Below are 20,767 nucleotides of genomic sequence, written 5' to 3'. Positions count from 1 at the left end.
GTTATTCTACTACTAGCCAACATTTTGGGAGCACTTCCTATGTGCCAGGAACTTTGTACTAAGTGCTTCATGTGTGTCTCGCTTAAGTCTCACAACTCTGTGAGATAAAAACGGGGCAGAGAGGAATAATGACTTGCCCACAGCAAATGGAGTTGCTAGGTCAAAGGATATATGCATTTAAAAATTCTGACGTATTACCAAATTGCTCTTCCTAGGGATTATGTCAATCCAAACTCCCTCCAGCAACATGGCATAAATGCCCGTTTCCCGTGGCCTCGTCAACATGATAGGTTAACAAACATTGGAAGTTTTGCCGATCTGATTAGGTGAAAAGGGCTTCTTTAGTTTGCACTTATCTGACCATGAAGGAGGCTGAGAAACTCTACCTATGCTTCAGAGCTATTTGTATTTATTCTGTTGTCTGCTCCTTGTTCTATTGGGTTGTTGGTTTTCATATCCGTTCCCAGGAACTCCATATATTAGGAGGATTAGTCCTTAGAGATGAGTTTCAAAGCTTTTCTATTTTCATTTTTTTTTTTTAAGACATCTACAGCCTTAAAAAGTCTATAGAATTTTGATTTGGCTTATGGTGTTTTGGTATTAAACATTTTGTTAATCTTGTTTTACACTGAATTTATCAATCTTCATTTATGATTCCTGGATTCAGGGTCCAAGTTGGAAAAGCCTTCTCCACTTACAGGGATTTAAAGGAATTGCCCACATTTCCTTATAGTGTTTTTATGGGTGGTTTTTTGTGACTTTTTTTTTTTTACACTTAGATCTTTATCTATTTTGAAATATATGTTGGCTTATGGTGTGAGATATACACCCAATTTTACTTTTTCGGGAGGTTACTCAGTTATTCCAATACTATTTAATGAAGAGTCTACCTTTTTCTCACTGGTTCTGGATGCCACATTTGCCATACTAAATTGTCGTGTATATTTGAGTCTACTTTTAGACCTTCTATTCTGCTTGACTGGCCTATTCATGCATCAAAATGAGTTTTAACTACTATGGTTTTATAATGACTTTTAATATCTGCTAGGATTAAATACCTCTTTCCCTTGTCCCCCGCATCACTGCCCCCTCACCCCCACTGCCTACCAGCATCTTCCAGCGATTTTATCCCTGCGTAAACTTTTTTATAACCTCTTGGTATGTTTTCTTAGGATGACATTACACTTTTTAGCAACATTTTATTTTTAATTTAACTTAGCACTGTTAGTTTTATGTCACTGCTCCTGTTTAAGAACTTGGTGTATCTTTCAATTTATTTCAGTTTCCTTCTGTGTCCTTCACAGTACTTTCAAAGTTTTCTTTATCCTAGGCCTTGTATACATTTTCTATTATTAGTTATTAAGTTATTCTATAAAGTTTATTCCTGGTAATATTTTAAGGTTAAAACCTTGTGAAGAAACTGAGGTTTACTTTCTTCAGGTCACTCCAGTGTTTTGGATACTCACATAGAAGCTCCCTATTTAGGACAGCAGAGAAGCCCCAAAGCCAGCAGCAGTTGGCAGACTTGCGCATATGCCCTTAGGATCCTTTCACATCATGCTTCTTGTTGGATATTCAACGTATGCAATCAACAGTCCCCAGTTGCATCTCTATGCTGCAGTTAAGGAAAAAAACATAAGCTCCCTTTTTTCTCTACCCTCCAATATACTTCCTTCCAATAAGGAGACCCAATCCTAAACCTTAAGCTAGAGGCCATCTTCGAGGAACAGATATGCAGTCTGGTGATCATTACACCCAATTACTGCTTCCTCTCAACTCTGTTTTGCTTCCCCTATCACCTTTACCCACTGATCCTGAGACTAGCTTTTGTTTATCTGCTAGGTTTTGGCTTTCTTTTTGGTTTTCAGATTCTAAGGCCTTTATCCCCCGCTACAGAGACGTCCTTCCAAATACTGGCTGCGACTTGGCCTAATAGATGAATAGATCCCAAATAGATGAATACGAATTATTTCTGTAGTGGAGCAAGCCAACTGAGTTTGGAGTTCTGTAATCATATAAGGTAGGTCTGGGGCTAGTCTCCTCACCTGTGTCTAGTCTCTTTTGTAAAATGTACATGACCACCAGCCTCACTGGGTCCTTGAGAGTAGCAGCTGAGTTTGCTGTAACAAAAAAGCACCTAGTGGAGTCCTTAAGGAATGCCACTCCCTCCCCTAGGGCTAACACCTTCTTCCTGCTCTGAACCTTTTAGCTGGGATATTATAGTATTTCCCAGCCATTTTTTTTTTCTTCAAATTCTCCACTGTACTGTGGCTAAACAGCTCACCAACTGAATGACCCATCTAACTGGATGCTATCCACAGGTTTAGTTTCCTAAGGACTATACTGATCTGGCTCACCCAGCCCTTTAACAGTCTCAAGACCTTGACAGAGGCTCCTGTGAGCAGTGGTCTTGAGAAGTCAGTCCTGATGCAGAACCAGTCCATGGGAGGTCATGTCCCTCCCCTTTGTTTCTTGATGGCCCCAGTGTCACTCACATGAAACAAAGAGGGTTTCCTCAAGGGTCCAGGATACTAAGAACACAAGTCTATCAATTCTCTAATATATGCCACTAGATGTGGTACCTGTGTCCTTGAAAACACCTCGGCAACGATAATGTACCTGGAGCCCTTTGCATGTCTGTAACAGCTCCTGTGTTGTTCAGCAATCCTGTTCACATGCTGGCTGTGAGTTCCTGGAGTTCTCTTTCATCTCTCTATTGCCCAGTACCTAGCACAGGTCCTGGCAGAGTAAGTGCTCAACAAATATTTGCTGGCTGACTTTCAGCCACATACTCTGATGGTAGCCTTTACTTAGGTCTCTGGACTTAAGGCTCTATGTGTATGCCCAGCTTAGCTTGGAGACTTACTTAGAATGATTAAACACACAAACACATACAAATGTTTAAATCAGGAGAGACCCAAAGTATTTTATTTCCCATGGAGAACACTTGCCCAAAGATTCAAAGAGGAGAAATAAGAATATCCTCTAAACTGTGAAGAATGCAAATGCCTGTATCAACAAATAATTCTATGTAATAGCTAAATATCAGTAAAATATTGAAAAATCAACCTATCGTGTCAAAAAAAATGTTAGCTCTTTGATTATCACCACGAGAGGAGCAGCAGACCAGCAGTTCTCCACTCTCTGTGATTTGGAATTTCTTTGGAATAGGTTATCTTGAGGAGTGGATGGTTACCTAGGTAAGCAAGATACAAGTACAGAAAGGAAGGGTGAAAATACGAGGCAAACAATTCAGAACCTTTTCTTTTCATCTTTTTTTATTTTAAATTACAAAGGATGTTGCATACACTGATGAATCTGTATCTGACTAGAAGTGCTCAGGGATTGGAAGGTGACAGAAAACAAAGGCAAAATTCGCATTGCCTTTCCTTCTGAAATGAAAAACTGCACAACTATTAACCAACATTTAATAGAATAATTTTTAAACAGCTCATGCGTCAACAAGATAAAGTTCTTTCTAGACAAGAGACAAGACTGAATCCAATAAAAAGTGTCATAGCTCCAGTTGGGAGAGAGAAAAAAAAAAACAAAACTACAGAATATTTATGATAGCATTACAAACAGGATCCTACGCAACTATGCAAAAGAGGTTGCCACATTGTATGAACAAATGCTTTGAATTCTTGCCCTTCCACTCTTCTCTTGTGACTTCTGTGCTGTCAGCCCTAGTATTGTTGTCAACCACAATACTAAGCTGTAGGACAAACCCTAGGGAAAGAAGGTAAAAAAGCAGGCAGTGGAATACAGTGTCATAAAAATGTGGTGGAAAGGCAGATACAGTACACACATATACGTTTCTGTTATTTGGTTCTGAAAAAAACAGGGCGAAGAGCAAGACACAGTAATCAGTCCTGCTCCTATCCACCCAGAATTTAATTAACTACACCATTGTGTTTACATTGTTATGAAAGAGGCAAACCGAACCTAGTTCACCCAAACTTGGCACATTGAAATACCCAACTTTGATGTTCTTCACTAGTCACCAAGTCTTCAATTCCAAAATACTGTTTGGAAGCAGTTTTAAGGTTGTAACCCCTCACTACTACCTCCAAAACTCTCTTATCTAAACAAAAATGGCAATTTGACCTAGCTCAGTTCCTAGGTGTAATTTCTACAATTTCAGTCAGTTTATTAAGCATGAGGACTATGCTTCAACACATAATCCCATTTGCCTATGGAAGTGTATAACTTTCAGTAGTACATTTTCATCATCTTTCCCCAACATGCTTATTCCTTAAAACGAAACAACCATTCCTACAGTTGACATTCATTGTTACATCCCAATGTGTTTGAAGTATTAAAAAAACATGGAGTCGTCTTCTCATAATGCCCTTATTAAGATTACAAAGATTACAAAAGAATCCACAAGTATTACGGCACTGTGTGAGACTTATTTGTCATGATCCAAGGGAAGAACAAGACTGCAAGTTCTGTGCAAAGTTGTGGAAATGGCCTCAGTTCCATGGGAAATGGTATTCCACAACAGACTTCACTAGAAGGATAATTGAAACCTTTTACTTTAACACTGAAAGCATAATTCAATGCATTCTCAAAATTCAAGTTTCAAGATATGGAGAGATGCTAACATTCTGTTACATAATTAACTAGAAAATACTTGAACAGAATTTTAGGAAACTATATAAAGGGAACGTAGTTTTTGTTAATTCTTGCTGAAGGCAACTTGAATTCATTTATTAGAACATTAACTAAATCTTAGCAGCTAAATTTTTTAAACGTATGCAATAAAGAAAAGCACATCCATTCTTGACATTTTGGTGAATAAACTAACAGCTTTATTAATGAAGGCAAACATCAGATCATTGTATGAATATTATATATATATATAAAAAGAAATCCAAACTAACAGCATTGTATTTCAAAAGTACTGTACTTCTGTTTCTTTTAAAGAGACTTGTCATCTGTTTTTATAAAACAAAATGGGTACTCTTCTCCTAAAAAATCCTGGAAAAATGAAATAGTCAATTTCAAGCTGATGAACTGAACACACCTTTCTTTAAATGCAGACTATTGCTAGGAAGCAAATAAAGTCAAGCATCAGAAAGAAGATGTATGAGAAATGCATGAAAGTCAGAGAAAAGGGATGTAGTGAAATTACTGCTAATCTTTCCCCCTCATATTCAAAGACCATCCAAAACTGGTCTTTCATACAAATATAAAATAACTATAAAGAGAGGGAATTTGAAACCATACCCATCTGAAATCCTTCATGATGCTTTTGTAATAGTTCTGATTCTCTTACCAAAAAGGTCAAAGTTAAAGATGTAGGAAGTGGAAGGGAATGAAGACGTTTAGTTTTAAATGTACAAGTAAGGCACAATATAAAGCCACATCATAATCTGTCATGAAGGATATAGGAAAGGACAAGAATCATACATGGTACAGTAGAACAAGCAATTATATTGACTGGAAAAGTGTGGCACCCAATTCAAAACTCAGACAAGATCTTAACAAGAGCGACTGGACAGCATGCTTTCATATGGAGACAAACTCTATAAAGAATCCAGTGTATCTGAAACTAGGAAAAAAGGTTTTTGTTGGGTTTTTTTTTTAAATCATAGTAGTACTAGAGTCAAAGTTTATAATTGCTTTGGAACAATGGGTTTACTTGAGGTGAATTCACAATGCCTTCACTTAAAGTAAGATTCTGGACTTCATTATGAGCTATCTGTATACCATGTATGAACACAGAAAACCTTTAGAGAACTCTTCTCTAATGATCTTCACCCAAAAATACATGCCACAATTTTCAAAAACAGAACATGTACAATTGTTGGGGTTTTTACATTACCCTTATAAGATTGGTTTGTGTGATACACTAAACGTATATATTTTAATGACAATAGAGGAAGCAGATTATTACTGGCATTAAAGTACAACCATTTCTAGACGGTTTTAAATGCCACAGAGTCCCCTGGTTAAAATGTAAAGCTGCACAGCTTGCCTATGTCATCTTTATGATAAAGTTAAAACAGCAAGAGGATTTAACTTTCACTCTACATTTTACTGCCAGGTTTTTATATAGATCAAGTATCGCTGCAGCATTCTGACCAGCCCAGATTTAGCAGCAAATGGCAGGAATCATATAAAATGCAATTTTTTAACAAAGTGCTTTTCTAAGATATACATACATATATAAATAGGTACAAAATAAAGTGTCAACATTAAAAAGCTCAACTATTTAAAAGCTTTTAACTATTTAACTTAAGTAGTACATATAAAACACTGAAACTCAAGGATATGGAATCTACTAAACAGATTCAAAGTCTTTTTTTTTGAAATGCAAGACCAAAAAATCAAATTCTGGTTTGCAGACCGGAAAAAAGTATCAAAAACCAGAATTCTAACAGAGCAGCTAGAAAGGGGCAATTCTATAAACCTTATCAGCTGAATATCATGAGGTGATTTTCACCTGATTGCAAAACTGCCATAGTTTGAAACACTTTTCAATTTACCAGACACATTCTGTCAAGACTTCATATACTTCCAACTTGCAAGCCTGTGCTTTGCTTCTCTCACCTAAAAAGGAAAAGCTTTAAACAATGAACTTACATTCTATTAAACCATTAGACTTGAGCTTATCATCTGTTTAGCGTGAATGTCCTAACCAGGTACATTTCCACCAAACACACAGAAAAATCTTGTGCATCACAGTTCAGCTAAGGTGGTAAGACAATCCTTACAATTCTTCTTGGGTTTCTTTTTTAAGATGTCACAGATGCAGGTAAGCAACATTGTTCATTTGTTACTGGGTGTTCTAGATCAAACCTTCACAAGCTATAGCTTCATATGCTATAGCTTACAAATAGGGTATAAGAAGTAAAAGAAAAGAACAAATTATACTTTGACACTTTATAGTCAAAGTATAATTTAAAAAGAAATCCTACAGTGGGTAATGGAGAAATAGATAATTTTACCAGCAGCTGTGCCTGAAATTTTTGGTATTTTTTTCCTTGCTAAATATGCTTTTTTTCTTTTTTTAGTTTTTAAGCCACCAGTTTTCAGAGTTCAAAACACAAGATTTGAGAATAAAACAGTTAAGAGAGACAGGATGGAAAAATCTGTGGGGGAAGGTTTATAATGCTGCCTTGACATAAGAAATTTCTCATCAAGAGGTAAAGCTTGAACACAGTTAAAACACTGACTAATGAAGCTGTTTTATATGAGCAAAAAAGAGCACCTAAAAACTAAATGTGTTAATGTTTCTCAATTCTAGAAACTATAGAAGAATAAGTCACATGTTAAGTTTGAAGAAGCTAGTTTGAAAATACCTGTACAAAAATATAAAAATCTATAAATTGTTTTTGTTTTAAGCCTGTGTTGATCTTTGAAAATATTACATGCACAATAATACATCAATTGGAAAAGTGGCAACTAAAGAATCAGATATTTTTAGCTTTTTTCTTTCTTTACATATATATATATACATAATACAATAAAAATAATCTATTTTGTTGTCTGGTGGAAGTATACTACAATAAGCTAAATAAACATTTTAATTTTCAAAGTCAAAAACTATTTTACCAATAGCTTACTAAAATGAAATATATTAAAATTTCCTACAGTAAGTGCAGAAATAAAAGACATCTAAATGGCCACCAACTTATCTACTATGGAAGCGAACTAGAGGAACAGCAAAATAATATTTGTATGTATGGATGCTCCTTCTGTAGATAATTGGACCCAAACAGAAATAAAATTCACAGTTCAGTAAGATCCCTAACCCTGACCTTTTTTTTTCTTTTTTTTCTCCTTTTTTTCATACATTCATACAGTATCATGTAAGCTGTGCAAAACTTTACTTAGACTGGCAGTTTGCCATATCAGTTGCATTTGTCTTTGGTACAAAAAATAAAACAATCGCAATAATGTGCAAGTATTTGTCTTCTTCCGGTCAAGTACCGAAATATGAGTTTTCTAGAGCCATCTTTTTTTTGTTTTTTTTTTGTTTTGTTTTTTATACAATACACAGACTCTGTGGCATATATCTACATTTCAACATAGTCCTATATACATTCAAAAAATCTGAAAAAGAGTTGGAACAAAAAAACATTTAAACCCCATAATTTTTCCATCTATATATCTTGTTTTTTTCTCATTAGGGTTTTCATCATACAAAATATTACCAGTTTTATAGTTTCCCCAAAATACAAGGCACAAAGAATATGCTTTTTTTTTTCTTACTTGCACAGACATTTGTGTGTATATATATATATATATATTTATATATATCATCTTGAGCTCTGACAATGAACATCTAATATGGCCCACAGGCACAAGTGCTGGGTGTGCCATATACAAGTGAGATTAATGGTTGTGGAAAATTAGAACAAAAAGCAATAATTCTAAAAACAATTTAAACCGACCGTTTAAAAAAATGCTTCCTCAATTTTTTGTGTGTGTGGTTCAGAGCATAAATCTGCCACAATACTTGGCATTTTACTATTTCACTCCTCCAAAATGTTTTGATTTAACAGATTTTTGTAATCTGTACCTAAACATTTACTTAAACTATGATTTTCAATTCTGATGCCAGTAGCAGTTTTAATCATGGTTTATGCTCTGAAAATGCAATAATCAAGTATTTTGGATCATGCTTCACTTATGCTACTTAGTTCTTAAAACAATGTAACCTAATTGTAAATGTTTACATAATGCTAACTGACATGCAAAACAGAATGAAAATTTACAATTGATAACGTGACAAAACGCAGACATTTCTGACCAGTGGTCCAATGAGGCTGATTAAACCTTTGATGTTGGTATCCTTAATCCTACAAGGCCTCCAGTGGGATTCCCTTCTGCAGTCTTCTCTAACACTTGGTTAACAAATTCTGAGGTTTGCCCAGCAACTGGTAGACCTGAAAAAAAGAATAAAAGGCACATGTAGACACAGAAATGGAAGGCCATGAAGGGAAGGGAAGGAGCTGGTAACATCTGAGGATCGGGTGTGGCCCTCAGCTTGATACTGGTCCCAAATGAATTCCCTGGCACTTGTTATTGCAGCTCAGAAAACAATGCTACCCTTCATATTACTGTCAAACCAGGAATAGCCATGGAAAATCGTAAACCAACATTTAAAGTGAGGTAGATGACAAGTTTAACAGTCCAAATAACAGTCCAAACCCAAACCCAAAGCCTGCCAACAGGCACTGCTTCCCATGTCCTGGTTTTCCCTGTTCTCTCAGCCAGTCTCTTCCAATTACTCTAAACTCACCAAGTTCCATGGGTGGGCTTCACCCATGAAACTGAAAATATAGACCTGAAAGATGTTTTGGGTCATTTTTATAATTACTGGATACAGTTTAAGTTTCCTTTACTTCATTTAAAAAAAGTGAATGAATGAATAAGAAATGTTGGAAGAGAAGAGGGAGAAAGGTGGGAGCAGCATAAGTATGTAGATTTTCTCATCTTCCTCATCTTCCATAGTAAGACCAAAAGGTAAAATCAGTAAATCAAATAACAGAGGTTTAAGTACATTTTTTAAAGTATTAAGAAAAATAAAAAGGATGGAAACAGAAATATATTTGTCAGCCAGGCACGGTGGCTCATGCCTGTAATCCCGGCACTTTGAAAGGTTGAGGCAGGCGGATCACCTGAGGTCGGGAGTTCGAGACCAGCCTGACCAACATGGAGAAACCCCATCTCTACTGAAAACACAAAATTAGCCAGGCATGGTGGCACATGCCTATAATCCCAGCTACTCGGGAGGCTGAGGCAGGAGAACTGCTTGAACCCGGGGGGTGGAGGTTGTGGTGAGCCAAGATCGTGCCACTGCACTCTAGCCTGGGCAACAAGAGTGAAACTCTGTCTCAAAAAAAAAAAAAAAAAGAAAGAAAAGAAATGTATTTGTCGGCCGGGCGCGGTGGCTCACACCTGTAATACCAGCACTTTGGGAGGCCGAGGCAGGCAGATCACCTGAGATCAGGAGTTTGAGACCAGCCTGGCCAACATGGTGAAACCCCGTCTCCATTAAAAATACAAAAATTAGGCCGGGCGCGGAGGCTCATGCCTGTAATCCCAGCACTTTGGGAGGCCGAGGCAGGTGGATCACGAGGTCAGGAGATCGAGACCATCCTGGCTAACATGGTGAAACCCCATCTCTACTAAAAATACAAAAAAAAAAAAAAAATTAGCTGGGCATGGTGGCGGGCACCTGTAGTCCCACCTACTTGGAAGGCTGAGGCAGAAGAATGGCATGAACCTAGGAGGCAGAGCTTGCAGCGAACTGAGATCGCGCCACTCCACTCCAGCCTGGGCAACTAAGCAAGACTCCGTCTCAGAAAAAAAAAAAAAAAATTGCCGCACGTGGTAGCACATGCTACTCGGAAGGCTGAGGCGTAAGAATCACTTGAACCCAGGAGGCAGAGGTTGCAGTAAGTCAAGATAGTGCCACTGTACTCCAGCCTGGGTGACAGAAAGAGACTGTCTCAAAAAGAAAAGAAAAAAAACTCCAACCCATTTAAACTGGTCTAGAGGCAAATTCTGGGAATAGAGCTGTATAGCTGTTGTTATTGTTGTTTTTGAGAAAGGGTCTCACTCTGTTGCCCAGGCTGGAGTGCAGTGGTGCAATCACTGCTCACTGAAGCCTCAACCTTCCAGGTTCAGACTGGTCTTGAACTCCTGGCCTCAATCGATCCTCCCACCTCAGCCTCCCAAAGTGTTGGGATTACAGGCATGAGCCACTGCATTCAGCCACCACATAGATTTTTAATCTTCATTTCCCCATATAAAAACAGCACTAAATGGCAAAACCATAAACCCATGGAAAATATTTACAAGTGATAAGGTATCCCTAGGAACCCCAACATTCAAGAAGGTGGGAACAAACTACCAAAATCTTTAAGACATGTATGGCAACAGCATTATCAATATTTATGTGGATGGGCCAAAAGGAAGTAATGCAAATGAAAACAAAAAAAAATGTCTAAATAGCCAATAGGTTACCCACTGGCAAGTACAGCACGGTCAACTTGAGAACTGCAGCTAAAGCTGTGAGGGATTTTCTCCAACCCAATATTGAATACAAGGTGAGTACAAGGAGCCCACAGTTGGAAGTGAAGGAGCCCACAGTTGGAAGTGAAGGGGCGCACAGTTGAGCCTCTGTGAACTCTGAAAATGGACCAGCCAGGACTCTTGCAGGACAAGAGCAAGCCATGAAAAAAACAAAAAAAACTGGCCAGGCACAGTGGCTCAGGCCTGTAATCCTAACACTTTGGTAGGCCAAGGCAGGCAGATCACTTGATGTCAGGAGTTTGATACTAGCCTGGCCAACATGGTAAAACCCCATCTCCAGTAAAAACACAAAAATTCGCCGGGCATGGTCGTGTGTGCCTGTAATCCAAGCTACTGGGGAGGCTGAGGCAGGAAAATCACTTGAACCTGGGAGGCAGAGGCTGCAGTGAGCCAAGATCACGCCACTGCACTGTAGCCTGGGCGACAGAGTGAGACTTTGTCTCAAAACAAAACAAAAAACCCTGGGGTTGAAATTAAAATCGAGCAAGAAAGGAACTAAAGACATGAAACAGAGATGGTCCATATAAAATGAGGGAGGGGAGCAGAAAAAGAAATCTCAGGGCCGGGCACAGTGGCTCACGCCTGTAATCCCAGCACTTTGGGAGGCTGAGGCGGGAAGATCACGAGGTCAGGAGATCCAGACCATCGTGGCTAACATGGTGAGACCCCATCTCTACTAAAAATACAAAAAAAATTAGCCAGGCATGGTGGTGGGTGCCTGTAGTCCTAGCTACTCAGGAGGCTGAGGCAGGAGAATGGCGTGAACCTGGGAGGCGGAGCTTGCAGTGAGCCGAGATTGTGCCAATGCACTCCAGCCTGGGTGATAGAGCAAGACTCCGCCTCAAAAAAAAAAAAAGAAATCTCAGAAAGCCAGGTGCCATTTTTTGTTTTTGTTTCAGAGATATGTTGCCCAGGCTGGTCTAGAATCTTGACCTCACATGATCCTCCTGCCTCAGTCTCCCAAGTGACTAGGATTACAGGAAAAAGCCACCAAAGCTGGCGTGCCATGTTTTTTTGTTTTGTTTTTTTGAGACAGAGTCTCGCTCTGTCACCCAGGTGGGAGTGCAGTGGCACAATCTTGGCTCACTGTCAACCTCTGCCTCCTGAGATCAAGCAATTCTCCTGCCTCAGCCTCCCGAGTAGCTGGGACTACAGGCACGTGCCACCACGCCCAGCTAATTTTTTGTATTTTTAGTAGAGACAGGGTTTCACCACGTTAGCCAGGATGGTCTTGATCTCCTGACCTCATGATCTGCCTGCCTCAGCCTCCCAAAGTGCTGGGATTACAGGTGTGAGCCACTGCGCCCGGCTGCCACGTTTTTAAATGTTAACTGAAAAGCGGAGACTCTGTGAAAAAAGAAAAGCTATTCTGAACCAAACCTCCTTTTAGAAGTTCAGAGGAACTAATTTCATATATATATATGAACAACAGAGAAGTATCAAGGTCAGAATTCCACAACTTTTTCTAAGAAAAAAGAGAATAAAAGACATTAAAGAAAATGGCACGATACATGAAAGAACATAAATCAGAAATAGAATAACTAAGAAATAAGGTGACAGAATTCAGAAAAGAATCAGAAATACAGGGGAAAATTCCTGAAATTAAAAGGAACCTAAGATCAGCAACTAATGAAGCAAATAATGCTTTAAGAGAAACAGAAGGCAAAAAGGAGAAATAACGTTAAAAAAGAAATGAAGAGATAAAAATGATTCAAGAAAAAGTGACACAAGGCAGGAAGACCATTTGAAGTTGGGAGTTCGAGACCAGCCTGGCCAACATGGTAAAACTCCATCTCTACTAAAAAATACAAAAATTAGCCAGGTGTGGTGGCAGATGCCTGTAATCCCAGCTACTCAGGAGGCTGAGGCAGGATAATCGCTTGAACCTGGGAGGTGGAGGCTGCAGTGAGCTAAGACTGTGCCACTGCACTACTGCCTGGGTGACAGAAAAACACTGTTGAAAGAAAGAAAGGAAAGAGAGGAGAGAGAGGAAGGAGAGAAAGGAGAGAGAGAGAGAGAGAGACAGAGAGAGAGAGAGAAAAGAAAGACAAACAAATACTAAAGATGGGCGAAGAAGAGCCAACCTATAGATGTGAGTCCCCACAGAAGAAAAGCAAACCAAGGGAACAGATCAAACACTAAAAACATTTGAAAGTACATATTGAAAGAGCACACTATAAACATAAAAATGTCAACTAAAAATTACCAACTCTAAGATATAACCTAGTAAAATCACTGGTATTTAAAGGAAAAATCCTTTTGACACCTAGGCAAAAACAGCAAAGTACTTATAAGGAAAAAATAATTAGGCAATATTAGCTTTTCTTTTTTTTTTTTTGAGACAAAGTCTCACTTTGTCGCCCAGGCTGGAGTGCAGTGGCGTGATCTCAGTTCACTGCAAGCTCCACCTCCCGGGTTTACGCCATCCTCCTGCCTCAGCCTCCCGAGTAGCTGGGACTACAGGCGCCCGCCACCTCACCCGGCTAGTTTTTTTTGTATTTTTTAGTAGAGACAGGGTTTCATCGTGTTAGCCAGGATGGTCTCGATCTCCTGACCTCGTGATCCGCCCGTCTCAGCCTCCCAAAGTGCTGGGATTACAGGCTTGAGCCACTGTGTCTTTTTTTTTGAGACAGAGTTTCGCTCTGTCTGTCACCCAGGCTAGAGTGCAGTGGCGTGATCTTGGCTCACTGCAACCTCCACCCCTGCTGCATTCAAGCGATTCTCCTGCCTCAGCCTCCCAAGTACCTGGGATTACAGGCGCCCGCCACCACGCCCAGCTAATTTTTGTAGTTTTAGTAGACGAGGTTTTACCATGTTGGCCAGGCTGGTCTCGAACTCCTGACCTCAAGTGATCCGCCTGCCTTGGCCTCCCAAAGTGTTGGGATTACAGGCATGAGCCACCACGCCCAGCCAGTATTAGCTTTTCAATAGCAACACTTACGCCAAAAGAAAATGGAGAATCATATTCAAGATACTCAAGGAAAGAAAATATGAGTTGAGGATTTTATAACTGGTAAAACTAACTTTCAAGTGTAAAGGAGTACATAAGCTTACCAAACATATAAAATATTTACATTAAAAAATAAAAAGGTAAAAATAACTTTTTCTTGTAATGTTAAATTTCCCCCTGTAGCTAACAAAGGAAGAATAACAATGCTTTTAAAAATAAAAGGAAAGAAAAGAAAGAAATGCTATGAAACAATACATAAAAAATTAAAATAGCATCAACCCATTTGAAGAAAAGGTCAAGCACACAGTTAATCCATATGGAAGCAGGAAGTAAGTGATTGCTGAGGAAAATACTGATGTTTAGGGTCTACTTTCCACCTGATTGTTTTCAATATAAATATAGTTTTGTTCAAGAAAAACATTTGACCTTTTATTGTGTAAATTAAATTTTGGGGGTTTTCGTGAGTTGTATAATGCTGGATGCCTTGGATGCTACTGTTTGTCAGTGATTTTCTCCTATAGCAGCTGAGCTGAGTTCTCATGTCTACGTCTATACTAGCTAGCTCTCTCTTCCCTGTTGGCTCTCAGTTGGCCTGACGTCTAGATCCCTGCCTCTCTGATCCTCCCCACATTGTGCAATCTTTTCTGGGATGGGAAACCAGAGAGCCAAGTTTGTTAGAATCCTGTGAAATGCATTACTGAGTAAAACAAGTAAGAATCTCTACACTAAAGTGCAAACTGCAGGCTTGACAGCTCTGGGACCTTTTGTCCTCCATGAAAGGTTAAAGTTGCTAGAAGTTTGTTTTTCTTAAATGTTAAAATAGTTTCATGATTAAGTCTAAATTACAAACTGTGGTCACCTGCAACACATGCTTATGAAACACTAAATCTCAGAAGATAAAATTACTCATAAAGGAGAGTGATTACAATGAGAGCACTTGAGTTTTTCCTTCAACTAAAAACTTTTAATATCCCCTTAAATCATACATCTTATACATGTTATTAATCGTTATGAATTTATCTAATATTCTTCTTACCGAGAGTATCTTTAATGAGGATTTCAAGCTTCTGCCCCATGTTGGGTCCTCTCTCATCTCTTGGATTCTGTACCCGGTTTACAATCTCTTGCTTGATGGAGTTGATTACAAACAATAAATTATCTGTAAGACAGAACAAAACACTTATGTCACTACCATGAAAGACTTTCCTTTTAATTATGTAATAACAGATAATTAAGAAATTGAGTAAGAAAGTATTAAGCAGTGATGATTACAAGTGGCTCCTATCCAAAGGGATTAATTTCAAATGATGTGGCACTTGGTTTTTAAAAAGATCTCAAGATTGGCCAGCTGCGGTAGCTCACGCCTATAATCCCAACACTTTGGGAGGCCAAGGCAGGTGGATTGCTTGAGGTCAGGAGTTACAGACCAGCCTGGCCAAATGGTGAAACCCTGTGTCTAATAAAAAACACAAAAATTAGCCAGGTGTGATGGCATGTGCCTGTAGTTACAGCTATTCCAGAGGCTGAGGCAGGAGAATTACTTGAACCCAGGAGGTGGAGGTTGCAGTGAGCCAAGATCATGCCACTGCACTCCCACTTGGACGACAGAGCAAGACTCTGTCTCAAACAACAACAACAACAAACAACACTAACAACAACAACAAAACCCTCAAGATTATTGGGTATGCACTTTTGATAACACACTGCACTGTAGCCAGGTGTGGTGGTGTGCACCTGCAGTCCCAGATACTTGGGAGGCTGAGGCAGGCGAATCGCTTTAGCCCAGGAGTTGCAGGCAGTTGCACTAGGATAGTAACTGTGAATAACCACTGTGATCCAGCCTAAGTACCACAGTGAGACCCCATCTCCAACTAAAAAAACGGCAATGAAAAAAGACAACACACTGTAGACATGCATCAATGTCCACCACCCTGTAAGCAACTTGCCCTACTTGTCTTCATTGGTTTAAGACCTGATAGAGCGTGACAGTGCCCGCTACATCGAATCATAGGACCTTAGTAAATGTTTATTAAATAAATCAAACCAAGTCCCTCAAAAACAAAAGCTTTAAAAACAGATTTCCCCACCTTGAAAAGCTTTAAAACAAAACAGAACAAAAAGCAAGTTAAGCCAGGTGCGGTGGCTCACACCTGTTATCCTAGCACTTTGGGAGGCTGAGGCGGGTGGATCACGAGGTCAGGAGATAGAGACCATCCTGGCTAACACAGTGAAACCCCATCTCTACTAAAAATACAAAAAATTAGCTGGGCGTGGTGGCGGGCGCCTGAAGTCCCAGCTACTCAGGAGGCTGAGGCAGGAGAATGGTGTGAACCCAGGAGGCTAAGGTTGCAGTGAGCCGAGACTGCGCCACTGCACTCCAGCCTAGCTACAGAGCGAGACTCCATCTCAAAAAAAAAAAAAAAAAAAAAAAAAAAAGGCAAGTTAACCCAAAGTAAGGAGGGAAATAATAAAGAGCAGAAATGTATGTAACAGAAAACAAATACACAATAAGGAAAATTAATGAAGCCAAAAACTGGTTATTTGAAATGATCAACAACACTGACACCCCCCACAAAGGTAGATCCATCATGAAAAATACAAGATGACGCCAATCACTCATATCTGTAACGAAAAAAGTGTTATCACTTTAGAATCTACAGATATTAAAAGGATAACAAGAAAATATGGTGCTAACAAATATAACAACTTGGATGAAATGAACAAATTTCTTGAAAACACGATTTAAAATCCATATAAGAGGCCAGGAAGGCCGGGTGCACTGGCTCACGCCTGTAATCCCAGCACTTTGGGAGGCCGAGGTGGGTGGATCACCTGAGGTTAGGAGTTCGAGACCAGCCTAGCCAATATGATGAAACCCCATCTCTAATAAACTATAAAAATCAGCTGGGCATGGTAGCAGGTGCCTGTAATCCCAGTTACTCGGGAGGCTGAGGCAGGAAAATTGCTTGAACCTGGGAGGTGGAGGTTACAGTAAGCTGAGATTGTGCTACTGCACTCCAGCCTGGGCAACAGAGCAAGACTCCGTCTAAAAAAAAAGAAGCCTGGCACGGTGGCTCACATCTGTTATCCCAGCACTCTGGGAGGCCAAGATGGGTAGATCACTTGAGGCCAGGAGTTCCAGACCAGCCTGGCCAATACAGTGAAACCCCAGCTGTACTAAAAATAAAAATAATTAGGCCGGGCGCGGTGGCTCAAGCCTGTAATCCCAGCACTTTGGGAGGCCGAGACGGGCGGATCACGAGGTCAGGAGTTCGAGACCATCCTGGCTAACACGGTGAAACCCCGTCTCTACTAAAAAATACAAAAAACTAGCCAGGCGAGGTGGCGGGCACCTGTAGTCCCGGCTACTCGGGAGGCTGAGGCAGGAGAATGGCGTAAAAACCCGGGAGGCAGAGCTTGCAGTGAGCTGAGATCCGGCCACTGCACTCCAGCCTGGGCGACACAGCGAGACTCCGTCTCAAAAAAATAATAATAATAATAATTAGCCAGGCACGGTGGCATATGTCTGTAATCCCAGCTACTCAGGAGATAGAACCGTGAGAACTGCTTGAACCCGGGAGGCAGAGGCTGCAGTGAGCTGAGACCGTGACACACTGCACTCTAGCCTGGGCAACAGAGTGAGACACTGTCCCAAAAGAAAAAAAAAAAGAAAATCCATACAAGAAGAAATAAAGCATCTGAATAGCTTTTCCTAGTAAAAGAATTGAAATTACCAAATATCTTCCCAAAAAAAAAGAACCCAGAAGGTTTTAATAGCAAATTCTATCATAGATACAATGAAGAAATAAAATTGATCTTATAAAACTTTGTCAAAAAAGGAAGAGAGATCATGGTCCAATTAATTATATGAGGCCAGAATAGCCCTAGTACTAAAACCTTATAAAAAAAGAAAATAAAAATCATAGAACAATATCCCTCTTGAGTGTAGACACAAAATCCTTAACAAAGCATTAACAATGGAATCCAACATATTAGAATAGAATAATATGAAATATTAGCAATATATTCCAATATAAAAAGGAAGATATATCATAACCAAGTAGAGTTTATTCCAAGAATGCAAGGTTGGCTTAACATCCAAATATTAACAAATGTAATTCACCACTTTAACAGGTGAATATGTGATGTATTAACAGAATAAAAGAGAACAATACATGATTGCTCCAATAGATGCAAAAAAATCATCAACACCCATTCATAATAAACAAAACTAGAAATAGAAGGAAATTTTCTCAAAATGATAAAGGACATCTCATCCACAAAAAAGCACAACACAAACATCATACCTAAAGATAGAAGGTTTCCCCTGAGATTGTAAACAAGGCAATCACCACTCTATTTAATATTGTGGGTGTTCTAGACATTTTGATAAGGCAGAAAAACAAAAGCCATAAAGATCAGAAAGGAAGAAATAAAACCATTCCTATTTGCAGATGATGACTATGTCAGCAGAAAATCCCAGGGAATCTACACACCTACTACTGGAACTAAGAGTGATACACAAAAATATGTTTTATACATTAATACCAAAGAACTCAAAATTTCAAAAGCAATTCCATTTATAGAAGCACTAAAAAACATAAAATAGGATTACATCTAATAAAAGATGTTCAAGCACTGTACACTTAACACTGTAAAAGATGGCAGAGAGAAACTAATGAAGACTTAGCTAGGTGGAGAGAGATACCAGGTCCATGGATCAGAAAACTCCATTTTAAGATAGCAGTTCTCTCCAAATAGATCTAAAGAGTCAAAGCAATCCCAATCAAAATTCCAGTAAGCTTTTCTGTAAAAGGTGATAAAATAATTTGAAAATGTATATAGACATGCAAAAGACCTGTAATAGCCAAAACAGATTTAAACAAAAAGAGCAAAATTGGAGGTCTAACAAGAACTAGCCCTACCTGACTTAAAGATTTACAGTAATTAAGACAGTTCTGTACAGTGATCAAGACAATTTTGTATCCACATGACTGGGCGCAATGGCTCCTGCCTGTAATCCCAGCTCTTTGGGAGGCCAAGATGGGATGATCGCTCGAGCCTAGGAGTTTGACACCAACCTAGGCAAGACAGGGAGACCCCGTCTATATATATTTTTTTTATCTTTTTTTCTTTTTAAAAATAATTTAAATAGAGACAGGGGTCTCAATATGTTGGCCAGGTTGGTCTTGAATTCTTGACCTCAAGCAATCCTCCCAATTGACCTCCCAAAGTGCTAGGATTACAGGCACAAACCACCATACCCAGCCCCGTCTCTATTTAAAAAAAAAAAAAAAAAATTTATCCACATAAAGGAAGATAAATGTATCAATAAAACAGAATACAGTATCTAGAAGTAAACCCATAAATATATGGATAGACCGAACAAAGGTGCAAAAACAATTCAATAGGGAAAGGAAAGTCTTTTCATTTTTTTTTTTTTTTTTTGAGACGGAGTCTCGCTCTGTCACCCAGGCTGGAGTGCGGTGGCCGGATCTCAGCTCACTGCAAGCTCCGCCTCCCGGGTTCACGCCATTCTCCTGCCTCAGCCTCCCGAGTAGCTGGGACTATAGGCGCCCGCCACCTCGCCCGGCTAGTTTTTTGTATTTTTTAGTAGAGACGGGGTTTCACCGTGTTAGCCAGGATGGTCTCGATCTCCTGACCTCGTGATCCGCCCGTCTCGGCCTCCCAAAGTGCTGGGATTACAGGCGTGAGCCACCGCGCCCGGCCAAAGGAAAGTCTTTTCAATGTATGGTGCTTGATCAACCAGATATTTACATGGAAAAAAATGAACATCATCTTTTACCTTATACCATATGCAAAAATTGACCTAAAATAGATCATAAGCCTAAATGCAAAACCTAAAACTACGTAAATTCTAAGAAAAAAAAAAAATACAAGATTTGTAAATGTTGGAGTCAGCAAAGGTTTCTTACAACACAAAAAATCATGAAATATAAAAAAATTGACAAATTGATTCATCGAAATTAAAAATGTTTGATCTTTGAAAGATGCCAATGAGAACCAGGCATGGTGGCTCATGCCTGTAATCCCATCCAGCACTTTGGGAGGCCAAGGCAGGTGGATCACTTGAGGCCAGGAATTTGAAACCAGCCTGCCCAACATGGCATAACCCTGTCTCTACTAAAAATACAAAAATCAGCCGGGCGTGGTGGTGCACGCCTGTAATCCCAGCTACTTGGGAGGCTGAGGCATGAGAATCGCTTGAACCCGGGAGGCAGAGGTTGCAGTGAGTTGAGATCGCACCACTGGACTCTGGCCTGGACAACAGAGCAAGGAAAGATAAGAAAGATAGAAAGATGGAAGAAGAGGGGAGGGGAGGAGAGGGGGAGAAAGAGAGAAAGAAGAGAGAGAGAGAGAGAGAGAAGGAGAGAGGGAGACAGGGAGAGAGGGAGGGAGGGAAGGAAGGAAGGGAGGAAGGGAGGAAGGAAGGAAGGGAGGAATGGAGGGAGGGAGGGAAAGAAAGGAAAGAGACAGAGGAAGAGAAAGAAAGAGAAAGAGAAAGAAAGAGGAAAAGAAAGGAAAGGAAAAGATGCCAATGAGGAAAACAAAAAGTCAAGCCAAAGAACTTATATCCAGAATAAAGAACATTTACTTATTTACTTACTTTTTTTTTTTTTTTTTTTTTTTTTTGGAGACAGAGTTTCACTCTTGTTGCCCAGGCTGGAGTGCAATGGCACAATCTCAGCTCACTGCAACCCCACCTCCCGGGTTCAAGTGATTCCTTACCTCAGCCTCCCG

General features: G+C 39.6%; 1 protein-coding gene across 2 annotated transcripts in view; it reads right to left on the bottom strand.

The window, feature by feature from the left end:
- Nucleotides 1-3,260: 3,260 nt before the first annotated feature.
- CREBRF (CREB3 regulatory factor) overlaps nucleotides 3,261-20,767 on the bottom strand; it is an 85,251-nt gene continuing 67,744 nt past the window's right edge. Inside the window, exons 8-9 of one of the 2 annotated variants that reach the window (XM_077937450.1) lie at nucleotides 15,042-15,164; nucleotides 3,261-8,900 (exon numbers count right to left, since the gene is read on the bottom strand). In XM_077937450.1, coding sequence (XP_077793576.1) covers nucleotides 8,785-8,900; nucleotides 15,042-15,164 — 239 coding nt within the window. In that variant the 3' untranslated portion in view covers nucleotides 3,261-8,784. The remainder of the gene's footprint in view (nucleotides 8,901-15,041; nucleotides 15,165-20,767) is intronic. The other variant, XM_077937451.1, reaches the window with a different exon arrangement.

The sequence above is a fragment of the Macaca mulatta genome, chromosome 6, assembly GCF_049350105.2.
Source record: "Macaca mulatta isolate MMU2019108-1 chromosome 6, T2T-MMU8v2.0, whole genome shotgun sequence".
NCBI classification, from domain to species: domain Eukaryota; kingdom Metazoa; phylum Chordata; class Mammalia; order Primates; family Cercopithecidae; genus Macaca; species Macaca mulatta.
The sequence above is the reverse complement of the archived record's forward strand: the minus strand, read 5'-3'. Positions and strand labels throughout refer to the sequence as shown.